A 25,208-nucleotide genomic window follows, 5' to 3' on the forward strand; every position below is an offset into this window, starting at 1 on the left:
AATTAAGTCTCAGAAAGTTCCTAAAGGTGAGGCTCAGGAAGAAGTGCGCTTTACTCATAAAGGTCTGCTCGAGTTTTCTAATACATACAAGCAGAAGCCTGGGGTATATCCCTGGGCTTAGGAAGGGTGTCGGATACTGGTACAAGGAATGTAACATGAGAGCAGTCTGAGTTTCTTGCTATGGGGCCCTTAAGCACAGATTCTTCTTTCAATGTCTCAGCAAGAGAGGTTGAGAGAGGATCTAATTGCTTATTTAGTTGTTTCACTGAGGCATGGGCTGCCAGATGGCCTAGATTAGACCAACTTGAGGTACCTGACCTACCTTGGTACACTGAAGAAGAAGGTATTCAAAAGCTTAGGGAAATTGGTGTGTTGGAATGGACCTTTCAGGACATTCCCATAGACACAAAAAGGGAGTGCTCTGAGGACATATCTGCCACCACAACATAAGGAACAAGTTTGTGAAGTGGGCCCCAGCATCCCTGAAGACTTCTGTGATTGCTGTTTTATGTTCCCCAGGATTAACAGTGGAACTGCCCTAAGTGAACTCCGACATTTGCCTACGCTGGGCTGATTGGGCCCCATGGTGGTAGAGGGCACGGGTCAGCACTGAATCAGCTGAGATTGCATGGATGTGGTTATTGTAAAGATAGCAAGGTTTCCGTAGTCATCAAAGCAACCTGTGTCGTATGGACTCATGTCATTGGCTACTTAGTCACAGTGTCCCTAGGAGTGAAGTACATGGGAAGCCTACTAAATATTTATGTGATCTATACAGGCAGAAGAATGCTAGATCAGGTGAACAGCAGAACAGTGTCACGACTACTCAATCAATTCCTAAACCTGAGGCAGTTTACAGACCCACAGCCCCTTGAATTAGGACCCTGACTTTGAAGAAGGTCCCTGCTACATCTCCAAGGCTTAGACTGTCAGGCTTTCTTCTAGCCTTCCCCAAAGGGACCTGTGGCCTTTCACAAGAATGACTTCATTGGGGGAAAGAAACAATCAAACTTTTCGGGGATTACTGGACACTGGCTCTGAACTGACACATTCCAGGAGACCCAAAGTGTTTCGAAGGCCCACCAGACATGGGGGCATGTGGAGGTCAAGTTATCGGTGTTTTTTCAGCTCAGGTACACCTCACCATAGGTCCAGTGGTCCCCCAAACCCATCCTGTAGTTACTTCCTCGGTTCCATAATGCATCATTGGATACTTAGTAACTGGCAGAACCCCCATATTAGATCCCTGAAATGTTGAAAAGGACTATTATGGTAGGAAAGGCCAAGTGGACACCATTAGAACTGACAGTTGAGAATGCCCCCTGGCCACTTTGGGCTTCTCATGCCTTTGGATCAACAGGTCAGGAAGGTGTCACTGTACTGAGTGGTGTGATTGATCCTGATTACCAAGGAGAAATTGGACTGGTGTAACATGATGGAGGTAAAGAAGAATGTGCTGGAATCCAGGAGATCCTGTAGGCTGTTTCTTAGGACTACCATGGCCTGTGATTAAAGTAAATGTTAAACGACAGCAACCCAATCATGACAGGACTTCTAATGACCAAGACCCCTCAGGAATGAAGGTATGGGTCACCCCACCAGGCAAACAACCCCGGCTAGCTGGGGTGCTGGCTGAGGGCAAAGATAATACAGAATGGATAGTAGAAGGTAGTTCTACCTATCACTTACAACCAGGTGATCAATTGCAAAAGTGAGCGTTGTGATTGTCAGTTTAGCTTCCTTATATGCGCTTATTGATTATCTTTCCTTTGTCCATGTACTATGTTAGGTGTTAAGTGTGATTTCATTAATGTCTAGAAATTACATATGGCTAAAAGAATGGTGTACTGGTGCCAAGTTGGCAAGAATAGACTGTGATGGGTAGGTTTATTGTGCCAACCTGGCCAGTAGGAACATGTGGAATTAATGAGGTTGCAGTTTGATTGGAGGGTAAAGAGATAAATGTCTCAGCAAGCCCCACCCCTCACTCTCTTGCTCTCTGGTGATCGGACCAGAGTGTGGCTACTTTAGCTAGTCCTCTGCCTCAATTTGTGAGCTACACTCCCAGTGGTCCACCATTGCCTCTTAATGATAGTAATAAGAATCAGTTATCAAGTTCTCACTAAGTAAAAGGAAGCTTTTTTAGATCTTATTTCATTTAATTCTCAACATAACCCAGTGGGACGGGCCTATTTGTCTCCATATCACAGATGGAAAACTGAGTCAAAATTCTGGTAGAAGCTGATATGAATCCAGTCACAGTGACCCAAAGTCCATCTATTAACCATTATATTGTACTACAAATGTGATCCCAACTTTGTAATCCAGGGTTTCTGGTTGTTTGTTTTTTTTTTTCTTTCAATTTTGGTCAGGAAGTTTCTTTGGTTTCAGTCAAACTGAAACCAAATTGTCTTTTTGAGAAAGAAACAACGTGTTTCAAACCAGAGTTGATGATAAAGGGGAAGCTGAAAAGTCATGATCTCAGATGGTTTCCTTCATATTTCTAAGAAAGTCAACATATTCCCCAAGGGAAACATAGGTTTTAATTGTTAACTGTGTGTTGGTCTCCGTGTAAAAGAAACCAACATTACTTAAAGAAAACACAGAATGGACTAAAAGGAACCAGAAACTTTGCAGTTTATTCAGCCCCAGAAAATCAGCACAAGGTGTGGGTTCTTTCTGTTTGTCTGAATCCAAGGCAAGCGTCAGGGCAGCGTCCGCTAGAGGAAAAGGAGGGGTCTTTTTATTGGTCAGCGCCTGGGTGTCTTAGATGATGTCCCCAGGTGGCTGGATGTTTTCCAAATGCAAACAACTCTGAATCGTTCAAAGTAAATAGGGGTGTAACCCAATTTTAAGTAGAAACTTTGAAAGGCAAACGAAGAGCCCCCGCAGGTGGCCTGAAGGCTTCAAAAAGGGAGAGAGGGACAAGCAGGGAGGGAAGATGGGAGAGTGAGCTGGGAGGAGGAATAAAGGAGGTCGGAGGAGGGAAGAAGAGTGGGCATTCAGACCCGTGGTGCTGCCCCTCAGTGGTTTACGTGTTGTTTGCCTTCTTTCTTTACCAGAAATTTTTACCAAGAAAACAGATTTTATCTTCATTATTTTTTTTATGCTCTTAGCTACCTTCAAATTGATTTCAACTTCTTAAGGTCCCAGGAAGCAGAGGAGGCAGGATGACTACCCCAAGGGTAGGTCCTATCTTGTAAGGCTCGCATTCAAATTGAAAAGCAATCATTCTACTTCTTTCAATCTTGATATAAAGATTGCACAGTGGATTTCGCAAGGGCTTTGTAACTGTCTTTCTCTTTCTTTCTTAATTTCCCTCTTTACTGGCTTTTGAAATATCTTTTCCTTTTTGTTTTTTAATGCAGGACACATTTGAAACTCAGTAATATCATCAGTGGTGGGAAATAAATTGGGCATATCTACAATTCCATTAAATTTTGTAGGGTAAATAATTTGAAATGAGTCAATAAAAGGTTGATATTTCTCAGAAAGCCAGAAGTTTGAATTTATAAAAACCATAATTTTTAAAAAAAATAAATGAATGCTTTCTTGGAAAACCTTGCCTTTTATTGATGCATTAACTTCTCTGCCAGCTAAAGAGGTAAAAAATTATCTTTCTTTCATTTTCATAGTCCCCAAAAAGGTGCCTTCCTAGGGATAATGTAATAAAAGTAGTTGCTGAATTAATGAATGAGTAACTGCAATACTATACATGGATTAATAAGCTATTAGGTAGCAGATTTGTAAAGTACTAGTGATTCATTAAACTGCAGTTGGAAATAGATGGCCCATATTTCAAGAATGATCCTAAAATGGGACTAGAACTTGACATATTCAATTTTAATTATGCTTTTTTTTATCTTAATAAGAAGTAGAAGTGCTTGACAATATATGTTGAATAGCATAAAAAGGGAGTTAATTCTGTGGCTCTTTAAGTAACCAATAATGTCTTAGAGAGAAGGATGTTGTTTGAGCATCAAAATATTTGGCATTTCTTCCTCACTTTGAAATCAGATTGCATATTTGTCTGTGTACAGAAACATGATAAATAATGATTTAACTTTAAAGTCCACTTTTATTAAACATTCCTTTTTAAGTTAAACTGACACACTCATGTCTAAATATTTTAATATTTATTTTTCACTCTTAAAGTAATGCTATTTACATTTACATTTGTCCTTAGAAGGCAAAACCATATCAGTAAGATATCAAGGATTAAGCTCTGATAGTATTAAAGTTATAATACTCATATGTTTGCAAATTCTAAGTCATTAAAAAGAAAAGTCATAAAATAAAGGTTTATTTTTTGATTATAAGTAATATGGAAGAATGTGTACTTAGTTCTAAAGTTCAGTCAAGGAGGGCTCCCTGATGGGTGTGTTCCCACTGTACACGTGGCGTGCAGACATGAAGAATACTCTGGAAATCAAGCAATGGGGCTCATGGGATATTCAGAAAAGTTAATAGTTCTGTTATCTCCAGGAAACGTTCTTGCTGCAGATCCATAATTAGTGATCCCAAGGCTCCTCTCTTTCATTTACACCTTCTTCTTCTTCAGGAAATGCTGATTCACTCTGGGCTTTCAGATGCTTAACCCCTGAAATTACAAACATTATGGTCAACGCAAATTGAGATTTATTTCACTGTTCAAGGACTTAAAAAAATTCTGTGAAAGGTTTTCATTGGTGTGTATGTGTTTTTCTTTAAGAATCTCAACAATGCCTTCCTTTTACTTGACTGAACAATAAAAATATACCCCACCATGTTTCCACAGAGGTAGGTTCTTTCATCATTACATCTTCTCTATTAAGAATTTCATCACAGCCTATTAAAATACCTGCTGACCTAAAATCTTCTCACAGGCTTCTATTATAATTCCGGTGTCTCATTTAATTCAAATATTTCTTTTGGCACCCCTGAGCTCTAGTCCAAGGAGAACCATTGAAACTCCCAGGAACAAAAGACCTTTATTTTTGTGTCTGTGCCATTTCTGGAACTTGTAGACAAAAGAACCACAAAATTGCTGGTCTCCTCTAGGAATGTGAATGTATTCCTTTGATCATGAAACTTTTCTATTCAAAATTATTCAATAACTTCCTTCACAGCCCTCGGAGAATGGGAAAAATTGGTGTACTTTTGCTTAAGATACAAACATTGTATGATCTAGTCTCTTACTGCTTATTAGAGCTAATTCTTACTATTCCTGCTCTTCTGTTCATAATAATTTATGCTTAAGCAATGCTAATGTAATAATTCCCTGTTCCCTGATAACTTCAGGAGCATTCAAGATTCCCACAGTTTCCTTGTTATCGTTCCATTGCTAAACATCATTGTCCGACTTAGCCATTTGGCACGCATCCCTTCATCCTTCAGTTTCTACTTGCCTCCTCAGTGTGCTTCCCCAACTCCCCAAGCAGACTTAGCATGTCTTCCTGGTATACCTTCAGTGCTCTGGAATCACCTTGTTTCCCATCAATGATCTCATAGAACTGCATATGGTTACAGATCTTCCTAAGCATTAGAGCAGACTTCTTGATGTCAGGGATGAGGCGGCTTCAATTCCGAGTCCTAGGCATAGTGACTGATAAGCAGTCGGTATCCATGCTAATATTTACTTCCTAAGTGATCCATTGAAATAATGAAGTAACAAATGATATGTCCTTGGGAGTTCCATCATATATGTCCTCTGTGAGTTTTTAAAAAATCAGTTCAAATTTGGAGTATAATTAGAAGGCAATGACTACCACCACAGCCTGTACTGTTATTGCTCATTCTTTTGGGTCTGTTTTAACACATGCGTGTAGAGATCATCATTAACCTGGAAGATTGGATATATTTTTATATTCTATGAAAATTGATTTAATTAGATTTCTCATAAGTATTACCCCAAAACACTCCATCTCGAATTGAAAAATAAAAGGAAGCCCCCGCTCACATTTACTATGGAACAAAAGGATTGAAGAAACTGTGGATGTGCATGTGCTCCAATCAACACGTCTCAGTGCTATTTGGCAAAGAATGACTTCCTTGGGCTCGGTAGATTATCTTTGCAAAAATATTTGATCAGTTGTAATAATATTTAAATACTTTCATTTGATCGACAAACATGGGTCACTCATAATTCCTGTTGACCTAGGACTGTAGAGAGAAATTTGTTAGTAATAAATGGAATTACTCTATATTATTACAAAGGACATGAGAAAAAAAAGTTTGAATGTTAAGTATCAGGGAAAGGAGTTCATTGAGCATTCAATCTGTCCGTTGGATAGAGCCTTAACATACATAGTCAAGGAGTCCTCGGAGCAACTCCATGAAGAAATTCCTAGATGACATATTTAGACTCAAGGAAGATAAATGATTTGTTCAAAATTATAAAGGTTCTGTGGTCCTAAGACAAGTTCTGACACATGAGTGTCCCTCAACATGTACTTACTGACTGAATGAATGGATCACAAATTCCCATTGTCATGAGGCCCCAATTCATTCTCACCATTAGCTTTTTGGATGTTGAGTAGAGTGTCTTATTATTTTCTAGAATTTATCATAGATTTAGTGTGGCAATTAACTTGGTTCAGAAGATCTTGGGATTCCTCTGAAATACGGAGGCATTCAGTCTCCTACCATCCTCTCTTCCAAATTCAGGTTGTCTGCGCTCTCCTTAAGGTTTGCAACAACAGCAACAACAACAAAGCACTGATCCCAAGGGCTTAAATAGAAAATAAATGTCTCGAAAATAATGATGGCAACATTTGTAAAAATATGCTCTATTCAATTGATGGATGGATTGTTATAAGAGCTGTAAGAGCCCCCAGTAAAATGAACTTTTAATTAAGTAAGTAAATAAAAATAAACAAAAACAAAAATGTTTGCAAAGGATCAGTAGACTTCAGTTCCCACCTCTCTTTCACAAAGGAACTATGAAGTAACAAAATAGTTTTTAAGACAATTTTCTTTTGATACAAGTTAAAGACAATGCCAACATTGATTTATCTCCTAAGAGTATATCCAGAAGTTGCACGTGGAAAAAAATCAGGAATCAAAAGATCCAAAGTATTAAACCATCAACCAACTGCTCCCTGCACTTGATTATAGGTCTACTTGTTTACTCGGATCCACATTTAATTCCCTGCATGATAATAATCGTCACAACATTGTGTAAGAGTACCATATAGCTTAAGATGAATCACTCATGGAACAAACTTTGTGAAGTTTTATTTTTAATCTCTCCATATGTGATATGAACCTCTTTGAGGCTTTGATGAGCTCTGATGACACGGGCGAATGACGTATGATCACAGCGCTGTTTTGCAGATTATCAATAACAAATCTTGGATTTCAAATCAGTTTACACTAGTGTGGTATTTCCATTTGGATCTTGGATGGTTGGTTAATTTGTGTTTAGAAATAGCATATAAGGTAATGTTTATAGTTCCTAACAGCAATATTTTAGGTAAAATAGAAGGCTTTCTATTCCCACAAAGAGTTACAGGCTCAGAGATGCACAAAGGCATTTCTACCCTGTCTTTTAAAGTCACCATAGTTAGAATTGACTTGATGGCAGTAATTTGAATTTTGAGAGCAGCAATGTTTATTTGCTTTTTTGTTTGTTTGTTTGTTATTGATGTAATGATGCTGAGACTAAAATGCAAAGACAGATTAGGACTGTTTAATTTCTTTCGCTCCACACTTCTTGACGCATCCCCAAACATGCATGTATTTTATACGTGAATGTCCTTTAAAAACTCATTTGGTATTTGAGTAACTCTCAAAGTAGAGAAAAGAAAGTTGAACTAGAAGTGTCAATGAAATTCTGAGAGGATATTGTGTAGGAAAACACTCCCCATAGCACAGGGTCTCAGGATCAGCTCCTGTAGGAAGTACAGACCCATTCGGGACGCATGCAGGCAGATAAAAATCAGAATTCCCAAAAAGATATGAAGATTCTTCTCTTTAGAGTGTAATGGATACCCAGGAAAGGGATCATAAAGTGCAGAATGAATGCATGAGAGAATGAAGAAAATAGAATTGAAGGGAAAGGAGTGAAATGAGTAAAAGAGGGGAAAGGGGGGAAAGAAATGTTATCTTCCCTACATCTAGCAGCCTGCCCCTAAATAAAACACAATACTCCCGTATTTCCAGGCCGCAGGTCACATTCTTAAACATCAGCTGGATGACAATGTGAAGTGACTGTGCAAACAATCACAAACAATGAGCTTTTATTTGTTAAACCACTGGCTGATTTTTATCATTTTTTTGGAGTGAAAGAAGGTAGGCTCATTATATTTCTAGACAGCGTGGCCTCTGAAGGAAAGCTAGCCTGATGACTGGCATAAGTACTATTCAAAGGATTTTCAATAGATGGAATATTGGGACTAGATCATTAGTGGTCAATATGCATTTTGACTGATTATTCTTAACTTTTAAAAAGAGGAAATGAGGACATCATAGATGCATTACACCTCGTTGTTTTAACCCACTACTTACTGCCATTGAGGAGATTCGGCTCATAGGTACCTCATACTGGGTTTCCTAGACTGTAAATAGTTACAGAAGCAGACAAACTCGCCTTTCTCCTGAGGAGCTGCTGGAGAGAGAGAACCAGCAACCTTGTCGTTAACAGTCTAACACTGTCATTGGTTGAAATAATCACATTTTCAACACTACCCAACTGCAACCAAAGACAGAACTTTCAGCATCGTTGATGGTATTCATGACAGCAGAATCAGGGAGAGAGTTAACTGTCAGGGCCAGTCTCTGGGGGAAAAACATCATGTTTGGTAAAATAGTGTTAGTGAGAAATAAGAGCCTACATGAGATGGATTGACACAATGGCTGTAACAGTGGGTTCAAGCCTACGTGTAATAACTGTGGGGATGCCCCAAGGCGAAGGAGTGTTTGGTTCTGTTGCACATGAGGTTGCAATGGGTCAGAACAAGCTCAACGACACCAAGCAACAACATAAGGAGGAAGACTCCTAAATTATTATACCTAACAATAAGTATTTGAGTGAATGCCCCATTACTCCATGTGTTGCAGTCAAAGCTAAATAGAGATCTATGTGGAATGTTTTAGAGGGGTGGGCTAGTAACCTCTCTAACACTATAATGTCATTAAATGTAGAAGCGCTACACTACTGAATTAATTATTCTATTATGGGTACTGTCCGTTACAAAGAAGTCAGTACTTGTGGAACCACAAATGACGGAAATCACCAAGTTCCATAATTAAAATCTGATTCGCATAAGCAGTAGCAAATATAAAAGGGTTCTTTTTTTAAAAAACCACAGAATTTAGATCTCAATGATCATTCTAAGGTGCTCAAGGGATGTAAAGGAAACTCTGAGCCTCCTGAAAGGGGATTTATAATTGTGTTCGTATTATTTGGGAGAAGTAGAAGATCCATAGCTTTCAGCAGAATTTCAGAGAAGGCTCTGGCCCCCCAATAATTATGAATGTGAACTCTAGTATAATCTCTCTAATTAAAGATTAAGATGATAAAAGAACGTGCTTAAATTTCCACAGCCACGAGTCAGCGGAGTGGGCCGTGAACCTAGGTCCGTAACTCACACAGGGAGTTCTTCACCTGGGTCACCAATACTCATTCCTTCTTTCATTGTCATTGACTTTCTCCAATGTTTTACTCAGAACGTGGCACAAATATACCTACTTTTTAACAAAAACAAAAAAAAATTTTAACTTTACATAGCTAACCGTTTTAGTCTTTTGTTGTTGTTACTATAAATAGAATGTGAAGTCAGGAGGATAAAGAATTTAACCTTGTCCAATGTCACTCCCAGAACAGAGCCTAGTGACAAAGGTCACACTGGCTTTTGGAAAGGACTTTCTCTTTGTGGACCTCTGGAGTAGGACTCAATGAGACCAGAAACAAACTGTCCAGTGTGTGGAGACATGATACAGGAGTCATCTAGGTATGAGTTAATACAATAAAGCTCTTGTGGGCGAGCATGAGAGAAATGCAGATCAGATGGGGACCTAAGCCAAAGGGTAATCCTGTGCACATAAAACTAAATAAAACTAAAAAAACAAAGCTACTGTCATGAAGCCAATTCGGTGTCATTGTGACCTTAAATGATGTTAATTCCATGAAAAAACACTGAGGATCCAATACCCAGGTGAAGTCAGGAGAAACTAAAACCTGAGCTGTATATGCAAAAGTTGCGAGGGGGCTTCAAGTAGTTCACGGGAAATTTTCATTGTCTTTTACTTTCCATTTCCCCAGGAGCTTTCTGAATCCTCCTCATAGTTTTCAAGTACATTTAACACGTGTTAGGTTTCTGAAGGCCTGTGCAGGTGGTGTAGTTGCTTCTAAGTTGCTAGTTGGCAGTTTGAAACCACTAGCCCTTCTACAAAAGAAACGTAAGACTTTCTTTTCCCATTTAGATTTATAGCATTGGAAACCCATAGGGACAGTTCTGTTTTGTCCTGTTGGGTCATTAGACCTTGGGATTGACTCCATAGCAGTGAGTTTGAAATTTACTCTGTACTATTTGCCATCACCCTAGAAAACTGATGTTCTGCCTCCTTGGCTATTGACTTGCCAAGTCTTCAAAACACAACCATGTAATAACATAATTCACCCTCTGAAAAGGACTGTTGCTCCTCACCTCGACTGAAAATGTGTTTTGCATTTCCCAAAATGCTTCCATATGCATTGAATTGTGTTTAGTTCTCTTGTCATTCATTTATAATGCATAAGTTATATATTAGTACACTTGATGGTCACAGAGTTCAAGTGATAAATTGATTTCATTCCAAAGCTAAAAGATGATAATGCCCTGAACTCACCTTAAACCTATCCCCTTCTATTTTCTTTGAAGGAAATTATACATAAGTATAATAGTTAATTACTATTCTAATACGGTGATTGGGCAGTTAATAAAAACTGCATGTCAACTTATGATCGTTTATTTCAATTGCCTTTCCATCACTTACTAAATAGAGCATCATTCATCATTCTGCAAAGAATAAATGTATAATATGTCTATCTCTTCATCATGTGTTGGAACAAGACTGTACAGTTATTTGGTACTATGAGAACTTATATATTCGGCTTTCACAGGTTTTACCAAATCTGTTGACCAGGAGTAAAGGTGATTGTAAAAGCATTAGCAGTAATAATAGAAAGCGGGGGGGGGGGGGGGGTACATACAAACTATTATTAGAAGTGCAAATTCGAACATTATCTTTAGAAAGCGATCTAGCACCCTTTGAAAACATGTAAAATGCCCATATCTTTATCTGCAAGTCCGAGGAGAAGGCCGGGAAGAACATATATGTATCCTACTCAGGGTGAGTTAATAATCACTCTGACAGGCTGAGCACTTCACTTCCTTAGCCCTCTAGAGACAAATGCCCTTCTTATACCCTTCTTTATCTTGACGCTAATGCATTCTCTATGAACTCAGAAGTAGAGCTAAAATTTGAAAACCACATGCAATGGAGCTGAAACAGTGTTAGACCAGTTCACCTTAGAGAGAGACAGAATGACTCCAGTGCCTGCGAGACTTGACTGCAATTGATCGAGCATAAGAGCGTCTCTAAAATAAAGAATGCATCGAGCAGCAGGAGCCCGTGGTTAGCCTTAAAAGCACTGAAAATAAAATTACAGAAGGAGAGTAGCATTTACCACCGCAGTGGCAAAGGCTGCTTGTGGTTTCCAAGCATTTCCAGAGGAGAGTCTCCTGTGGTAACATTTTAGAAGGCTCTGTCCGTTTGGAAGGGTACTTCTTTATTGAAGCAATTGTTACTACATGATAACAGACCCAATGCTAACATATCGTTATTGTTGCTAGATGCTAGTGAGTTTGTTTCAACTCTACAGCAAAATGCACATGGCCTGGTCCTGTTGCATCCTGGATCATAGTCTGCTAGGTTTGAGTCCATTTTTTGCAGTCACGGTGACAATCATCCCATTGCTAACCCTTCACCAAGCGTGATGCTCTTTCTAAGGAGCGATCCCTCCCGATGACATATCCAAATTACAGGAGATGAAGCCTTGCTCCTCTTACTTCTAAGGAGAACTATCTCAAGTCATGGGTGTGTTCTTCTGGTAGTTCGTGGTATATTCAAATACTGTAATTTGGAAGTACCAATTCTACTTTAGTTTTACTTATTCATTGACACAACCAAACCATTCCATTCTGATTCTAGGCTCTCTGAGACGATCCACATAACACTAGCGCTCATCCATAGGGAGAAAAGACCTGACTAGGCTAATTCTATCTTCACCTCATAGTAATGTTTCTTATTTCAAATGAATAAATTTGAATTGTAGTTTTACACATTAGTCTCGCTATGCTCTTTATTGAGTACTAAACATAAAGAAATAAACTCAAAACCTATTGCTGTGGAGCTGGCTGACTCATAGCCCCCTGTAGTTCAGAGGTTCACTGATGCACTGGGTCTGAGGGCTGTAAGTCTTTAAAGGAGCCGCTACAGCATCTTTCTCCCACGGAGTGGCTGGTGACTTCAAGCCACTGACCTTCCTTTCAGTTAACGGTTCAACTGATTCTGGGTCACCATCAGAACATCTCCTTGATTACTGACCCTCTGCTCTTTCACAAAAGTCTTGTTAGATAGAGCCTGACAGCAGGGAGGCTGATTCTGGCCAAATTCGTGTCAGCTTTACGCACCTCTGGAGGTGGGGCGCGGGAAAGAAGCCCACTGGTCTTCCGATGCATTCCTTTCATTGAACAATTGAGGATTAATATTGAGCTATAACGCACTCACATAGCTATTCTTTTGCATTTTAATTATATGTCTTTGGTCAGCAATATTTCCTTAAGAAAAATCCTTTTTCCAAATATAGAAATAACTAGTTATTTTAGCTGTAGTTTAAAAACATAGTCTACATGATTAAGGACAGCTAGGATCTAACTGTGAGGAAAGTGGGGCTTTCTTGGCAGACTCCTCCCCTACTCTGCAGAAAAGTCAGGTGTAAGTTCTAACCAGTGCATCCCAAGCGTAATTATCTCTTGTCCCTTGGTGGGGCGTTTAGATTCTGTTGTGCTACTGAACAAATTTGAGAATAAGATGGACTATGAGGAAAGGTCTGGTGATCTCTTTCAGAAAACCAGCCAATGGAAACCTTATGAATCCTAGCAGTCTTGTGTACAACCTGTCATGGGGATAGTACATGACAAGGTAGCATTTTCTTTCATTGTGCATTTATCAGGAGGCAGGGGCCAAGTTAATGGCAGTTAATAATAATAAAAGCCAATCTAAAACTTACGACTTATCTGCTCTGTAACAAGAAAATAGAACCTCAACCCTTCATACATATTTCATCATCTCTAACATGAGAAAATAATTCCTAACTTCTCTGGTCTCTGGAAGGAATACATTAGTTAATACATGTAACATCTACAGAGAAAATACTATGCAACATGCTTACATGAATTATTTATATTAACCTTATAATTCTGTCAATAATCCTATTGTAAGAGCTTTTATTGCTGCACACTATTAAAGCTCAGGGTGGAGGCCAGTCTTGGCCAGTGAACGTCTGAGTGTTGGAAGCGTGCTACATTACCAGGCAGGGTTTTCGCTAACGCCAGTAGAGCTTGCGTCGGTGACTGGAGTTTGATAGTACTCGCTGCCACATGTGGGGAAAAAAAGAGCTGTTATTAGCTCTTTTTGTTAGTTAAAGAAAATAGAATAAAGAGTGGCAAAGTATTTTAAATAAGGAGTCCAAAGGCTGAGTTAGGAGCTGGGAGATACAAGTCAAGCTTAAGTTCCGGCCTGATTATGTAATTATTTTTCCTTCTTCTGGTTTATCAGATAAATATGGTTTCTAGAGCGGGATGTATTAAGAATTGATCATATTCTGGGTATATTTGAGAGACAGAACCAACAACATATAATGCAAAATTGGATGTGGGTATCTGGTGTATAAGAGAGTCCAAAGTTTGGGGGAGGCAGGATAACCAGAACAATGAGAAGGCCATCAACTAAGAGGAGGGACATTTAAAAGGAGCAAGGTTTAGATGGAAGATCAGCAGTTCAATTTTGGACATTTATATGAAATATGAGATTACTATTGTGTAACCAAGTGGAGGCATAGAGGCAGATTGATACACATGTCTGGAATTCAGTAGTTCATTCTGGGCATAGGTATAAATGGGAGAAATATCATTGAATAGGAAGCCCTGTTGGTGTAGTGGTTATGAGTTGGGCTGCGATCCTCATGGTCAGCAGCTTGAATCCACCAGCAGCTCTTCAGGAGCTAGCATTGGCTGGATGGCAGTAAGGCTGAGAGATAGTATGTAAAGCCACCAGACTTTGGAAGACCATCACAAGAACAAGTGACTATAAAAGAAAAGGTATTAAAGGGCTCAAACCTGGGGCATTCCAAAAATAAGGAGCCAAGAGAGAAAGAATGACCCAACAGAGAGAGTTGTCCAGGAGGAACATGAAGTCGGAAGAAAGTGATTGGTGAGGCTACTCTAAGTTAAGTAAAGAAAGGGTATGACCACAGATAGAGCAATAAAGTGGGCCAAACCCTATGGCCAGATGAAGTAAATTGAAGACTGTGAATTAAGCCATGTTTCAGCGATGCTCCCGGTCCCTCAGGACCTAGGAAAAGCAATTTTGGTGGTGTGATGAAAGAGGGAAACTTGATTTGAACAGGGTTCAGAACAAAGGAGAGCATGTAGAGATGGTAAATGTAGTCAACCCGCTCAAGAATTTTGCTACAAGGGAGAGGAGAGAAGCTGGATTATTAACTGGTAGGAAGAGTGGATGAAAAGAAAATATTGACATCATGGAAGCATAATTGACATACAAGACACTGTACAGACTTAAAGTGTATAATGTTATCAGTTTGGGCATATGCTATGATTCCATCACCACTGGAATTAATATAAACACTTCCATCACAAGACTAATTTTTCTGAAACCTGGACAAAAAAAGTTTGTTTTGGGGTGTAGATGGGTGTGATCCTCTAGAGAGTTGCATCAGCAACAGCAAAGAGAATTTAAGGAGCAATATTCCTGAATATGGAGGGGAATGGAGAGTTTGCCTAGCTGGATGGCTTGCTGTTAGAGAGAAACACAAATAGTTTACCTACCATAATGTGTTGGAAGGGCAGCTATGTACCAGCAGGTACGATGAGGTGGGAAATCTCATAGTTGGAATCTGTGGACAGTTTCTTCAGATGGTTTCACTTCTCTCAGTGCAGGAAGCAAGACCATTAGATAAGAGGGAGGATGGGCAGAGTGTGCCATTTACTGGAATTACTACCAAATAATCGACTGAATTCTCTTAGAACAAATCGAATTCCATCACCCTTTTCACCCTGGTGACTTCTCTTCACCCTAATGATTAAATTCCAGCTCATTTTAAACATTAAGATCCTGCATGATTGGGTTCTGTATCCTACTGACTTCCACCCTTCAAACACTCCCCTCACTCACAAGTCTAGTTACTATGGTAGTTACATAATCTGGTGTCAATTTGAGGATTTAGAGTGAAGGAGTGGAGTTTAGCCTGATCGCAGCCTGATGACCTCATTTGGAGGCACTAAAAAGATAGAGCTCATTGGAGGTGGGATGCATGCTGAGTCCCTGAGAGATATTATTTCTGAATGTCACATGGAAACAGGCTGATGGCAGCCAGAGTATCGGAGCTGGAGAAGCCACATGGAGACCCCTGGCAGCGCTGAGATGCTTACACCATTACTGGATCCACAAGACTTTCCACCTACTGGCCTGTGATCAACCTGCATTTGGCATCATTGCATATCTTTCTTGAGTCTGAAGAGGACTCTATAGATTGGTATCAGACATATGGGCTAATACCAAACTTAGGGACTTGATCTGGGCTGGGATGTTTTCTCAATATTCAATTGCTCTTGTAAATGAAGCTCTTTCTTATACACATATGAGTGTCTATGAATTTGCTTCTCTAGTCTACCCGGGCTCACAGAGCAACACAATAGGCCTGGTGCAGTCACAAGCAAGGTCTTGTCCTGCTTTGCTGCCTCCCTTGGATTCTTCTTCCCTTAAGGGAACCAAGTGCCAGTTGTTTTCTTTCTCTCTGGGTAGTCAGGTCTCTCCTCTCCACATCCCAGAGGGTTTCCTGGCTTCCCCAAAGCCCCAGGCCTCCTTCCCTCCGTCTAAAGCATGTAGCACTCCCTGTACCTGTCTCATGGTGATTGACGGACCGCTGGTAACCCCACTAGAATTCTACTAGTTGCTCTCAAATGAGTTCTAACACATGGTAAACACCCTATGCTCTATATATTTTCTCTCTTTTATAAAAATGTATTTTTGTTTATTTCAGTTTTTAAAATTATTTTATTGGGAGCTCTTACCGATATTATAATAACCCAAAATTCAATGAAATCAAGCATCATTGTACAATTGCAGACACCACCATTTTCAAAACCTTTTCTTTCTTCTTGAACTCTTTGATAGCTCTCCTTTATCCCTGCCCATCCCCACCCTATTTCCAGGAACCCTTATTATATTTTTATTAATATAAGGGCTCACTTTTCTGAGGCAGGTTGCCAAGTTTTTCTTCCCAGGTACCTCTGGGTGGACTTGAACCCCCAGCCTTTCAGTCAGCAGCAGAGTGTCGACAACCTGTACTACCCAGAGACTCTTTTCACAGGATTAGAAACAACACTTGTCCAATCCATGCTGACGCCTGGCAATCCTTTGACTCGGGTGTGTTAAAGTACAATTACAATCCCATATGTTTTGTCAGTGGCTGTTCTTTCAGGAACGGACCACCTGGTTTCAGAAGTTTGTCTAGGTGGGCCTGAAGCGACCGTCTTTCAACCAGCAGCCGAGCTCATTCACGGTTTGCCCCGCCAGGACTCTAGAATCCGTCAGCACCGTCTGACTGTTGCTATGATTTCGTTCTTGTCTCAGCATGCACTGTCATTAACTTTCCTAATGTTTGTTCAGAAGACGAACTTCTGCCCATCGCGCCCTATGGGAAAACGAAAAGGACAGTGTTTCGGGGCCTGCCATTGGCTGATTCTCCTCCATCTTCTAGACTACTTGGTTATCATCTAGATTCTCGTAGCAATTCTGAGCACAACTTTTCATTTAGCAGCAAGAATCTGCACAGTCAAGCTGAAGACGGAAAATAAAACAGCACATCTCGCAGTGCACGATGGGGCTCTGATCCCCAGAGTGGCTTGATCCCACTGAATACATGGCTTCCGTCATGTCAGCTATGGGAATGGACTGGATAAACCATGCTGGTCCCTCGGTGATTCTCCTGTTACTGAAGATTCCCTGTATTGGAAAGTGCTAATTCTAGCGAGAGGATACTTTTATGTCCAGGCTCAAAATCGGCTCAGTTGAGGACCTAGCCCAAGGCCATTGAACTTCTCTTTCTCTGGGGAGGGCCTCAGCTCAGGGTGCTTCTCATTACTCACCTTGCTGGAGGCCGGGAGCTTGAGAATGATGGCCGTCTGCTGCGCTTCACCCTCTCCTTGACCCAAGGACACGCAGTTCGCCTCCTGACCCCTGCCATGCTGTGTTGCCCTGACCCTGCCTCTCAGTGCAGCTTTTCCTTTGTGTTCCAAGGCAGCTCTGCTCCCGGCGGTTTTGCTCGCTGACCATCCCTCTAAATAACAGCGGTCTGTTGTACTGCCCTGGGGCTCGCTGACCTACTTTCTTCCTTGCCTCACCGTCTGAAAGTGGGTTTGGTTTCCTTGTCTCCGTATGTAAAATCACAACCTCGGCACTTCTTACATAACACACCTTTAACAAAACCTCCTGATACAATCAACTTAAAGTATTTATTTTGTTTTGTTCACCCTCAATTCTGATTTTATTAAGAATGCCTGATGCAAACGAGCAATTTATTGCCCAGATTGCAGAAAAAGGAACCATTTCCTTAGTTGGCACGAAGGAGAACAAAATACTGGTAAAACATGTACTCAAATAATTTTTTGTTACTTCTAACCTATAACATCTGAGTGATATAACTAGGAAAACATTGTTTACTTAATATAATTAGGTTTTCCACAGGTGAATATCAATTCTTTGGTTGTTTTTCTTTTTATTTGAAAGCCAAAGCGCAAACCCCTCAACCCCCAGAGATTATAAATCAACTACTCTAAAAGCATGCCTTTCAAATTTCCAAATATTTCCATTAAGGGGGAAAATTGTATATGTATATAACATGTTAACTTTTAAATAATTATAATCTGCTTTATGTTACTAAACTAAAATATACTGATATTTATTCATATAAACATGTTCCATAACCTATGTTGAATTTCATTTGAACCCATAGCTTAAGAGGAAGAGTTCTCCTGAAGTATGTTTATGGCCTATCATTCCCAAATTACTTTTAAGTATTTCAGTGTGTTGGCTAAAGTCACTGTGCATCTAATCTACTTATCTTTACTAAGATGAAAGCCCATATCAAATGTATGGCCAGCAAGTAGAGTTGAACTCATGGGGATTCTCAAACACAGAGTAGAGTCGGCCCACAGGGTTTTCCAAGACTACAAACTTTACAGGAGCAGGCTACCTCATGTTTCTTCTTAGGAGCGTCTGGTGGGTTTGAACCACTGACCTTGTAGTCAGAAGCCCAATTCCTAACCCACTGTCCCATGAGGCTATGTTTACTCTTTTTATTGCATTCTCCAATAGTAGAAACTATTTTGAGGGGAAAATATTTAAACTATTAAGATAACACAATCACATTTTAGGGAGAAAAAACCACAATCACTGAGTAAAGCATGACTGTTATCTCTGGTTTAATACACTAACTCCAATTTACTAACAAGCGGGGGACGGGGGCTCTCATAGACTATACCAGAAAAGCCATTTGGCTAGGAGCTCTTTTGCAAAAGTAACTAAGCAGCGAGGCTACTGGTGTTACCTCCAAATGATGTCATATAGACAATAACAGGCATTTTAATATGTTTCTTATACAACTTCCCATAAGTGTCCCTTACTGAACCAGACTTTCTGCATTGCAGTATAAATATTTTTATCAATAACATATTAATAGTTCGATCATATTGTATTTTGATTGAAATATTTTGTCAAATCAAAGCATTGACAAATCCATAGTTTTTGCAGTCTTGTAACATGCTTACATTTATTAAATATGAGCATTATCAAAAAAGATAAGTGGACTTCATTCTTTTCCCTCCATCTATAATTCAATAAGCTCGACTTTGTCGACCTAATCAGACAACAAGATGGTGAAGGAAGGAACTTTGGTTTCCAGGCCCAAATATTGAGGAAGGTGTCGCATACACCGCAGACACGGAAGGAGGACTGTCCGCCCTCCCGCTGTGTCCCCTTCAGTTTCCTCCACACACAACCTTTGATGCAGAGTGCTCCCTTGCCTAAAGGAGCTACAGCTCACTCCACTCCCCGCGCCCCCCACCCCCCCACTGTTCTCAAGTCAATTCAACTCCTCTAGACCCTTTAGAATAGAACTGCTCTGTATGGTTTCTATACCATGAAACCTTATGAGACAGACTGCCTTGCCCTTTCATTTCACAGCGGCCGGTGGGTTCAAGCCACCGTCCTTCCCTTGGCAGCCTGATGCTGCCCTTTCAGTGCTGTTTGAAGCCGCTCTTGCTTACAGGGGAAATATTTTATCACTCAGAGAAGCATGGTACTTTAAAGGTGAAAGGAAATGAAGAGGCAGTCCAACTGCTTCCATATAGGCTTACACACACACACACACACACACACACACACACACCACCTTCTTACAGATTAGAAAATCAAGAGTGATTTTCTAAAGTCATGCAGAATGTTAACAGCTATTCACTTTAGTATAAAGGGTTTCAAGTTTTTATTCCAACATTCTCTGAATTGTGTCACACAAGACGTAGGAAATGAGTAAAATGTGGGTGCCTGGGGATTTCAACAGAACGATTTTGCCTGTCCTCCTCGTGCCCAGCTATGACCTGGTTGTCTGCTGCCAATGAAAAAGGAGTTAGCATCAAGTGGCCAGTCTATCACATGGTACCCACACGCTGAGTCTTCAGTGTTTGAAGATACACCTAAATAGACTGCTAATATTACAATTCAGGATGGTAAGGGTTCTGCTGTTGAATCTAGCCTGGAAAGTAAAGCATCCAGAGTAGCATTATTTCTCTGTATTGATTAGCTCCAAACTTTTTATAAATCAACTTTTGGGATACACCTTTTTCTATAATTGGAGGTTAACTGAGACACTCAACAATTAGTACTAGCAGAATATAATTTGATGTGGATGGAAATAAGAGGTATCATGCTCAAAGTTCCTATGGATGATTTATTTCTCAAAAGATAATATTCTTCCCAGGTATATCGGATTTGTTCTTTACAATATTTCCTGTCCTACCCTTCTATGATATCAATTTCAATTGTTTCATATGCATGTGAAAGTTAGATACTGAATAAGGAAGACAGAAGGAGAAAAGATACATTTGAATTGTGGTGCTGGCAAAGAATATTGAAAACACCATCAATTGCCAAAAGAACAAACAAATTAGTTTTTTTTTTAAGCAGCCAGAATGCTTCTTATATGCAATTACATGTCAATAAAACTATTCTTAAAAAGCATATGATGCACAATTCTACTCTGGCTCACAGGGGTCACCATAAAGTGGAGTCAACTCAGTGGCTTAACTACTCCCTTCCTTTCCCGGTTATTCAAGTTTCTCTAAACAACATGAAGTAACAGAGTGATCTTTCAATAAGGTCCCTTTTGTCTAACTTGATTGGATGTGTTCTCTGACACACGAGACCCAAGATATCCTGACTAATCCATCTTCTCTGTCATATTTTCCCTGTATCTCCTTCTAAAAACAGAAAATATGAAAAGAAAAGACACTTGGTTTTTTTGTTTGTTTTGTCCTAACCTCCAAGTTTGACTGAAACCTGAGAACTAGACAAATATGGGAAGCAGGCCATTGTGTCTGAGGACTGTCCTTAAACATGTTGAACTTGTTACTTGAACTAATGTAATGGAGAATATTTAGGACATTTTTAAAAATCAGTACTTATTTTCTACACTAGGTTAAACAGTGTTCCCCAAAACTTCATGTTCACTTGAAATCTCAGAATGTTTCCTTATTTGGAAAGACGTCCTTGACAGATATGAATAAGAACCGTGAGACCGTACTGGATTACAGTGGGCTCCCAGTCAAAGCATCTTTCGTTTGTTGGGAAACACAGGGACATATTCGAAGAAGACAATTTGACCTTGGAGAGAAGATTGGAATGATGCTCCTACAGGATAATGGGACACGGAGAATTGTCGGCAACCAACATAAACAAGGATAAGGGTGTAGAACAGACTCCTCTCTGAGCCTCAAGAAGGAGCTTGCTTTGCTGACATCTTGGTTTCTGGCATCTACCCTTCCAAACTGTGAGCTACTGAACTTCTACTCTTTTAAAGAATGCAGCTGATGCAATTTTATTATGGTGGCCCTAGCCACTGAGTGCACTTCCTTAGAGGCAAGTCACCTTTTGTTCACACAAAGTTTTATTGCCATGTAATTTACATATCACACAAATCAATAGTCACACCAAGAAGAGTTGTACAATCAGCGCCATAATCCGTTTTAGAACATTTCCTTCATTCTTATAATCATCGTTATTAGCCCCCCATTTCTCCAAAACCTTCCTTACCATACCCCCAAGGAACCACTAATCCAATGACTGTCTCTATAGATTTACCTATCCTGAATTCCACATACAGACATGAATTTTTAAAAACCAAACCCAACAATAATAACACCATAGGCTTCCAGGTCACAGGTTAAAATCCCTTCAACTGATACAATATATTCCTTAGTTCCTGTGATAATGAGGTCAAGGTTACTATAAAACCCTAAACATTTATATTCTGCCCTCTCAGTCTCATTGTCCTTGCGTTAGTAAATTAGGGAGAAAATGCACCATATATTAACACACATGAAATCATACATATATAGATATGTATATTGTAAAGATATTACTATATATAAATAAATATAGCTGTATTTGTTAATTTATATAGACATGTAAATACAACAAGGAAGCAGATGGACTTTGGGCCTCTACTTAAATATTACCTAAGTACAAATATGGCTTATTCTAATAATGTGGCATCGTATGATACTCACCTTCCCAACATATCGCTGAAGACAAAATGGGTGTATAAGAAAATGTGGTGAAGAAAGCTGATGGTCTCTGCCTAGAAAGAGATCTAGTGTCTGGGTTCTTAAAGGCTTATAATTAAACAAGTGGCCATCTGGCAGGGAAGGAACCAAGCCCATATGGAAGAAGCAAACCAGCCTGTGTGACCGTGAGGTGTTGAAGGGAAAAGGTATCAGAAGTTCAAAAACATTCAACCAAATTGAAGTGAAGGGGCATGTACATCCATGTAGTGGAGATCCAAAACCCACTTGTAAGATAATTGCACAGTTCCTCAGAAGGGTAACACAGAAGGGATGGTAAATTCAGGGTGCAGTGTAGCACTGATGAACCATACAACTATCTTCTAGTTCTTTAATATTTCCTCCCCTTACTGTCAGGGTTTTTAATTTTTACCTTATTAATCATAGACTTGCATCTCTTCATTTGTATAATTAAGATCATTCAATACATGAAAGTCAAGAACTCTTTAGAAATAGTAACAGGAGTAATGGCTCCCTGAGGGTATGGGAAAGGAGGAGGGAGGGAAGGGGGAGCTGATGATATAGACGACTGTATAACCCCACTCAAGGGGAGCGAACAACAGAATTGTATGTGAATGGATATATTAGATCATGTAAATAAGTAAATACATAAGGGTTCCTGGGGTTTAGAGTAGGGGAGGAAGGGGATTAAGGGGGGCTGATTTCAAGGAGTGCAAGAAGAAAGAAAGGGTTTTGAAATTATAGCAATTGTACAATACTGCTTAATGTGATATGATACCTATAAGAGCTCCCAATAAAGTGATTATAAAAAAGCAATTTCCTGAAGATTGGCAACATTCGGCAAAGAAAAAAAAACAACCTGTAAATTTTAGTTCCTGAAATTCATTCTTATTATTTCAACAGCTTTGAAAATACAAATAACTAAATCAGTAACTCTTGATAGACTTTGCTATTCATTAAGGTTTTCCACTCACCTATATTATTATTATTAATAATAATTTTTATTGTGAGTTAGGTGAACATTTACATAGCAGATCATCTGTTTCACAATTCATCCACATTGGTTTCATCTAATTCACGGCAATCTCTTCAATGTACCATTACTTATCCCACTGCCTCTCTGTCCAATTTCTATTCTGGCTTCTCTCCTAACCTTTTTGAGCTTTGCCTTTTAAATCTTAAATTGCTCATTATTCTAAGGTATGTACACCTCACTACAGGTATTATCCCCTTGATAAGAGACCTGTCTATTGTTTGGCTGAAATTTGAATCATGTGACTTCAGTTCAATTCTACATGTGAAAGGTGACCAAGGACCAAAGTCAGGGAGGTTCCACCAGAATTTCTCTGACAAATAAGCTTGGTCTGTGCTCTAGTGATCTTCTTCCCACTCTACCCAGCGCCTTCTAATGTGATCGCTGTCAGAGACGTTGGCAGTGGTAGTTGGATGTCATCTAGGTCTCCTGGTCTGAGTTGTGGAGACTGATGTGTACATGGTCCATTCGTCCAGTGGACGCATTGCTTCCACATGTCTTTGAATTGTCATCATTCTTCTCTCCTCCAGATGGGAGAGACCAATAACTGCACTTTAGATGGTGCCTCGTGAACTTTTAAGACCTCACTCACTACTCCCTAAAGTTTAAGAGCACAGATAATTCTAGGTTAAAGTCAAGTGTGTTTTATTTGAATCGTGACTTACTCCAATCTTCTCCCAGGGTCTCCAAATCATCCTAGGAAAGGAAGTTGCTTTGGAAGTCTCATTCCCATGTCGTCGTTTCCATCACCTTCATATATCAGCAACATGTGTATGGTTTCCATTCACTCACTGCCATGGAGTTAAGACTCACAGCGACCTTGTAGGACAGGCTAGAATTCCTGCTGTGTGTTTCAGAGACTGTAACTCTTTTAGGGAGTAGAAAGCTTCTGCATTCTCCTTTGGAGTATCTGGTGGTTTGGAACTGCCAACCTTATGGTTAAGCAGCCAAATGTCTAACTATTATACCACCAGGGCTCCTAGGATCACCAGTAGCCAAACTCAAGTGAAGCTCCTCCTTGCTGCTGCTGCTTTTCTTTTTTTAAAAAATCATTATATTGGGGGCTCATACAACTCTTATCACAATCAATACATACATCAAGTGTGTAAAGTACATCTGTAAATTTATTGCCCTCATCATCCTCAAAACATTTGTTCTCCACCCAAGCCCCTGGCATCAGCTCCTCATTTTCCCCTCCCTCCCCGCTCCCCCCTCCTTCATGAACCCTTGATAATTAATAAATTATTATTTCATCATATCTTGTCCTGTCTGACATCTCCCTTCACCCCACCCTTCACCCACTTTTCTGTTGTCTGTGCCCCAGGAAGAAGGTCACATGTAGATCCTTATAATCAGTCCCCCCTTTCCAGCCCACCCTACCTCCACCCTCCTATTATCGCCACTCACACCACGGGCCCTGAAGGGATCATCCACCCTTGATTCCCTGTGTTTCTAGTTCCTATCTGTATCAGTGTACATCCTCTGGTCTAGCAGATTTGTAAGGTAGAATTGGGATCATGATAGTGGGGAGGAGAAAGCATTTAGGAACTAGAGGAAAGTTGTAGTTTCATTGTTGCTACATCGTACCCTGACTGGCTTGCCTCCTCCCCAAAACCCTTCTGTAAGGGGATGTCCAGTGGCCTACAAATGGGCTTTGGGTCTCCACTCCACACTCCCCCACCTCATTCACTATGATATGATTTTTTGTTCTGATAATGCCTGATACCTTATCCCTTCGACAGCTCGTGATAGCACAGGCTGGTGTGCTTCTTCCATGTGGGCTTTGTTGCTTCTGAGCTAGATGGTCGCTTGTTTACCTTCAAGCCTTTAAGACCCCAGACACTAAATCTTTTGATAGCCGGCACCATCAGCTTTCTTCACCACATTGGCTTATTCACCCGCTTTGTCTTCAACGATTGTGTCGGGAAGGTGAGCATCATAGAATGCCTATTTAATAGAAGAAAATATTCTTGCATTGAGGAAGTACTTGAGTGGAGGCCCAATGTCCTTCTGCTACCTTAATATTAAACCTATAAATGTATGCACATAGA

General features: G+C 40.0%; 1 protein-coding gene and 1 non-coding gene across 2 annotated transcripts in view; one reads left to right on the plus strand and one right to left on the minus strand.

Moving 5' to 3' along the window:
* Positions 1-4,160: 4,160 nt before the first annotated feature.
* PPP1R1C (protein phosphatase 1 regulatory inhibitor subunit 1C) overlaps positions 4,161-25,208 on the minus strand; it is a 146,371-nt gene continuing 125,323 nt past the window's right edge. The window contains exon 5 of the mRNA XM_075529906.1: positions 4,161-4,600. Within this exon, the coding sequence (XP_075386021.1) occupies positions 4,512-4,600 (89 nt within the window). The 3' untranslated portion in view covers positions 4,161-4,511. The remainder of the gene's footprint in view (positions 4,601-25,208) is intronic.
* LOC142425168 (small nucleolar RNA SNORA62/SNORA6 family) lies at positions 13,478-13,629 on the plus strand. The gene has a single exon (XR_012779528.1). It is a non-coding gene; the product is annotated as a small nucleolar RNA SNORA62/SNORA6 family (small nucleolar RNA).

The sequence above is a fragment of the Tenrec ecaudatus genome, chromosome 13, assembly GCF_050624435.1.
Source record: "Tenrec ecaudatus isolate mTenEca1 chromosome 13, mTenEca1.hap1, whole genome shotgun sequence".
Taxonomy (NCBI): Eukaryota; Metazoa; Chordata; class Mammalia; order Afrosoricida; family Tenrecidae; genus Tenrec; species Tenrec ecaudatus.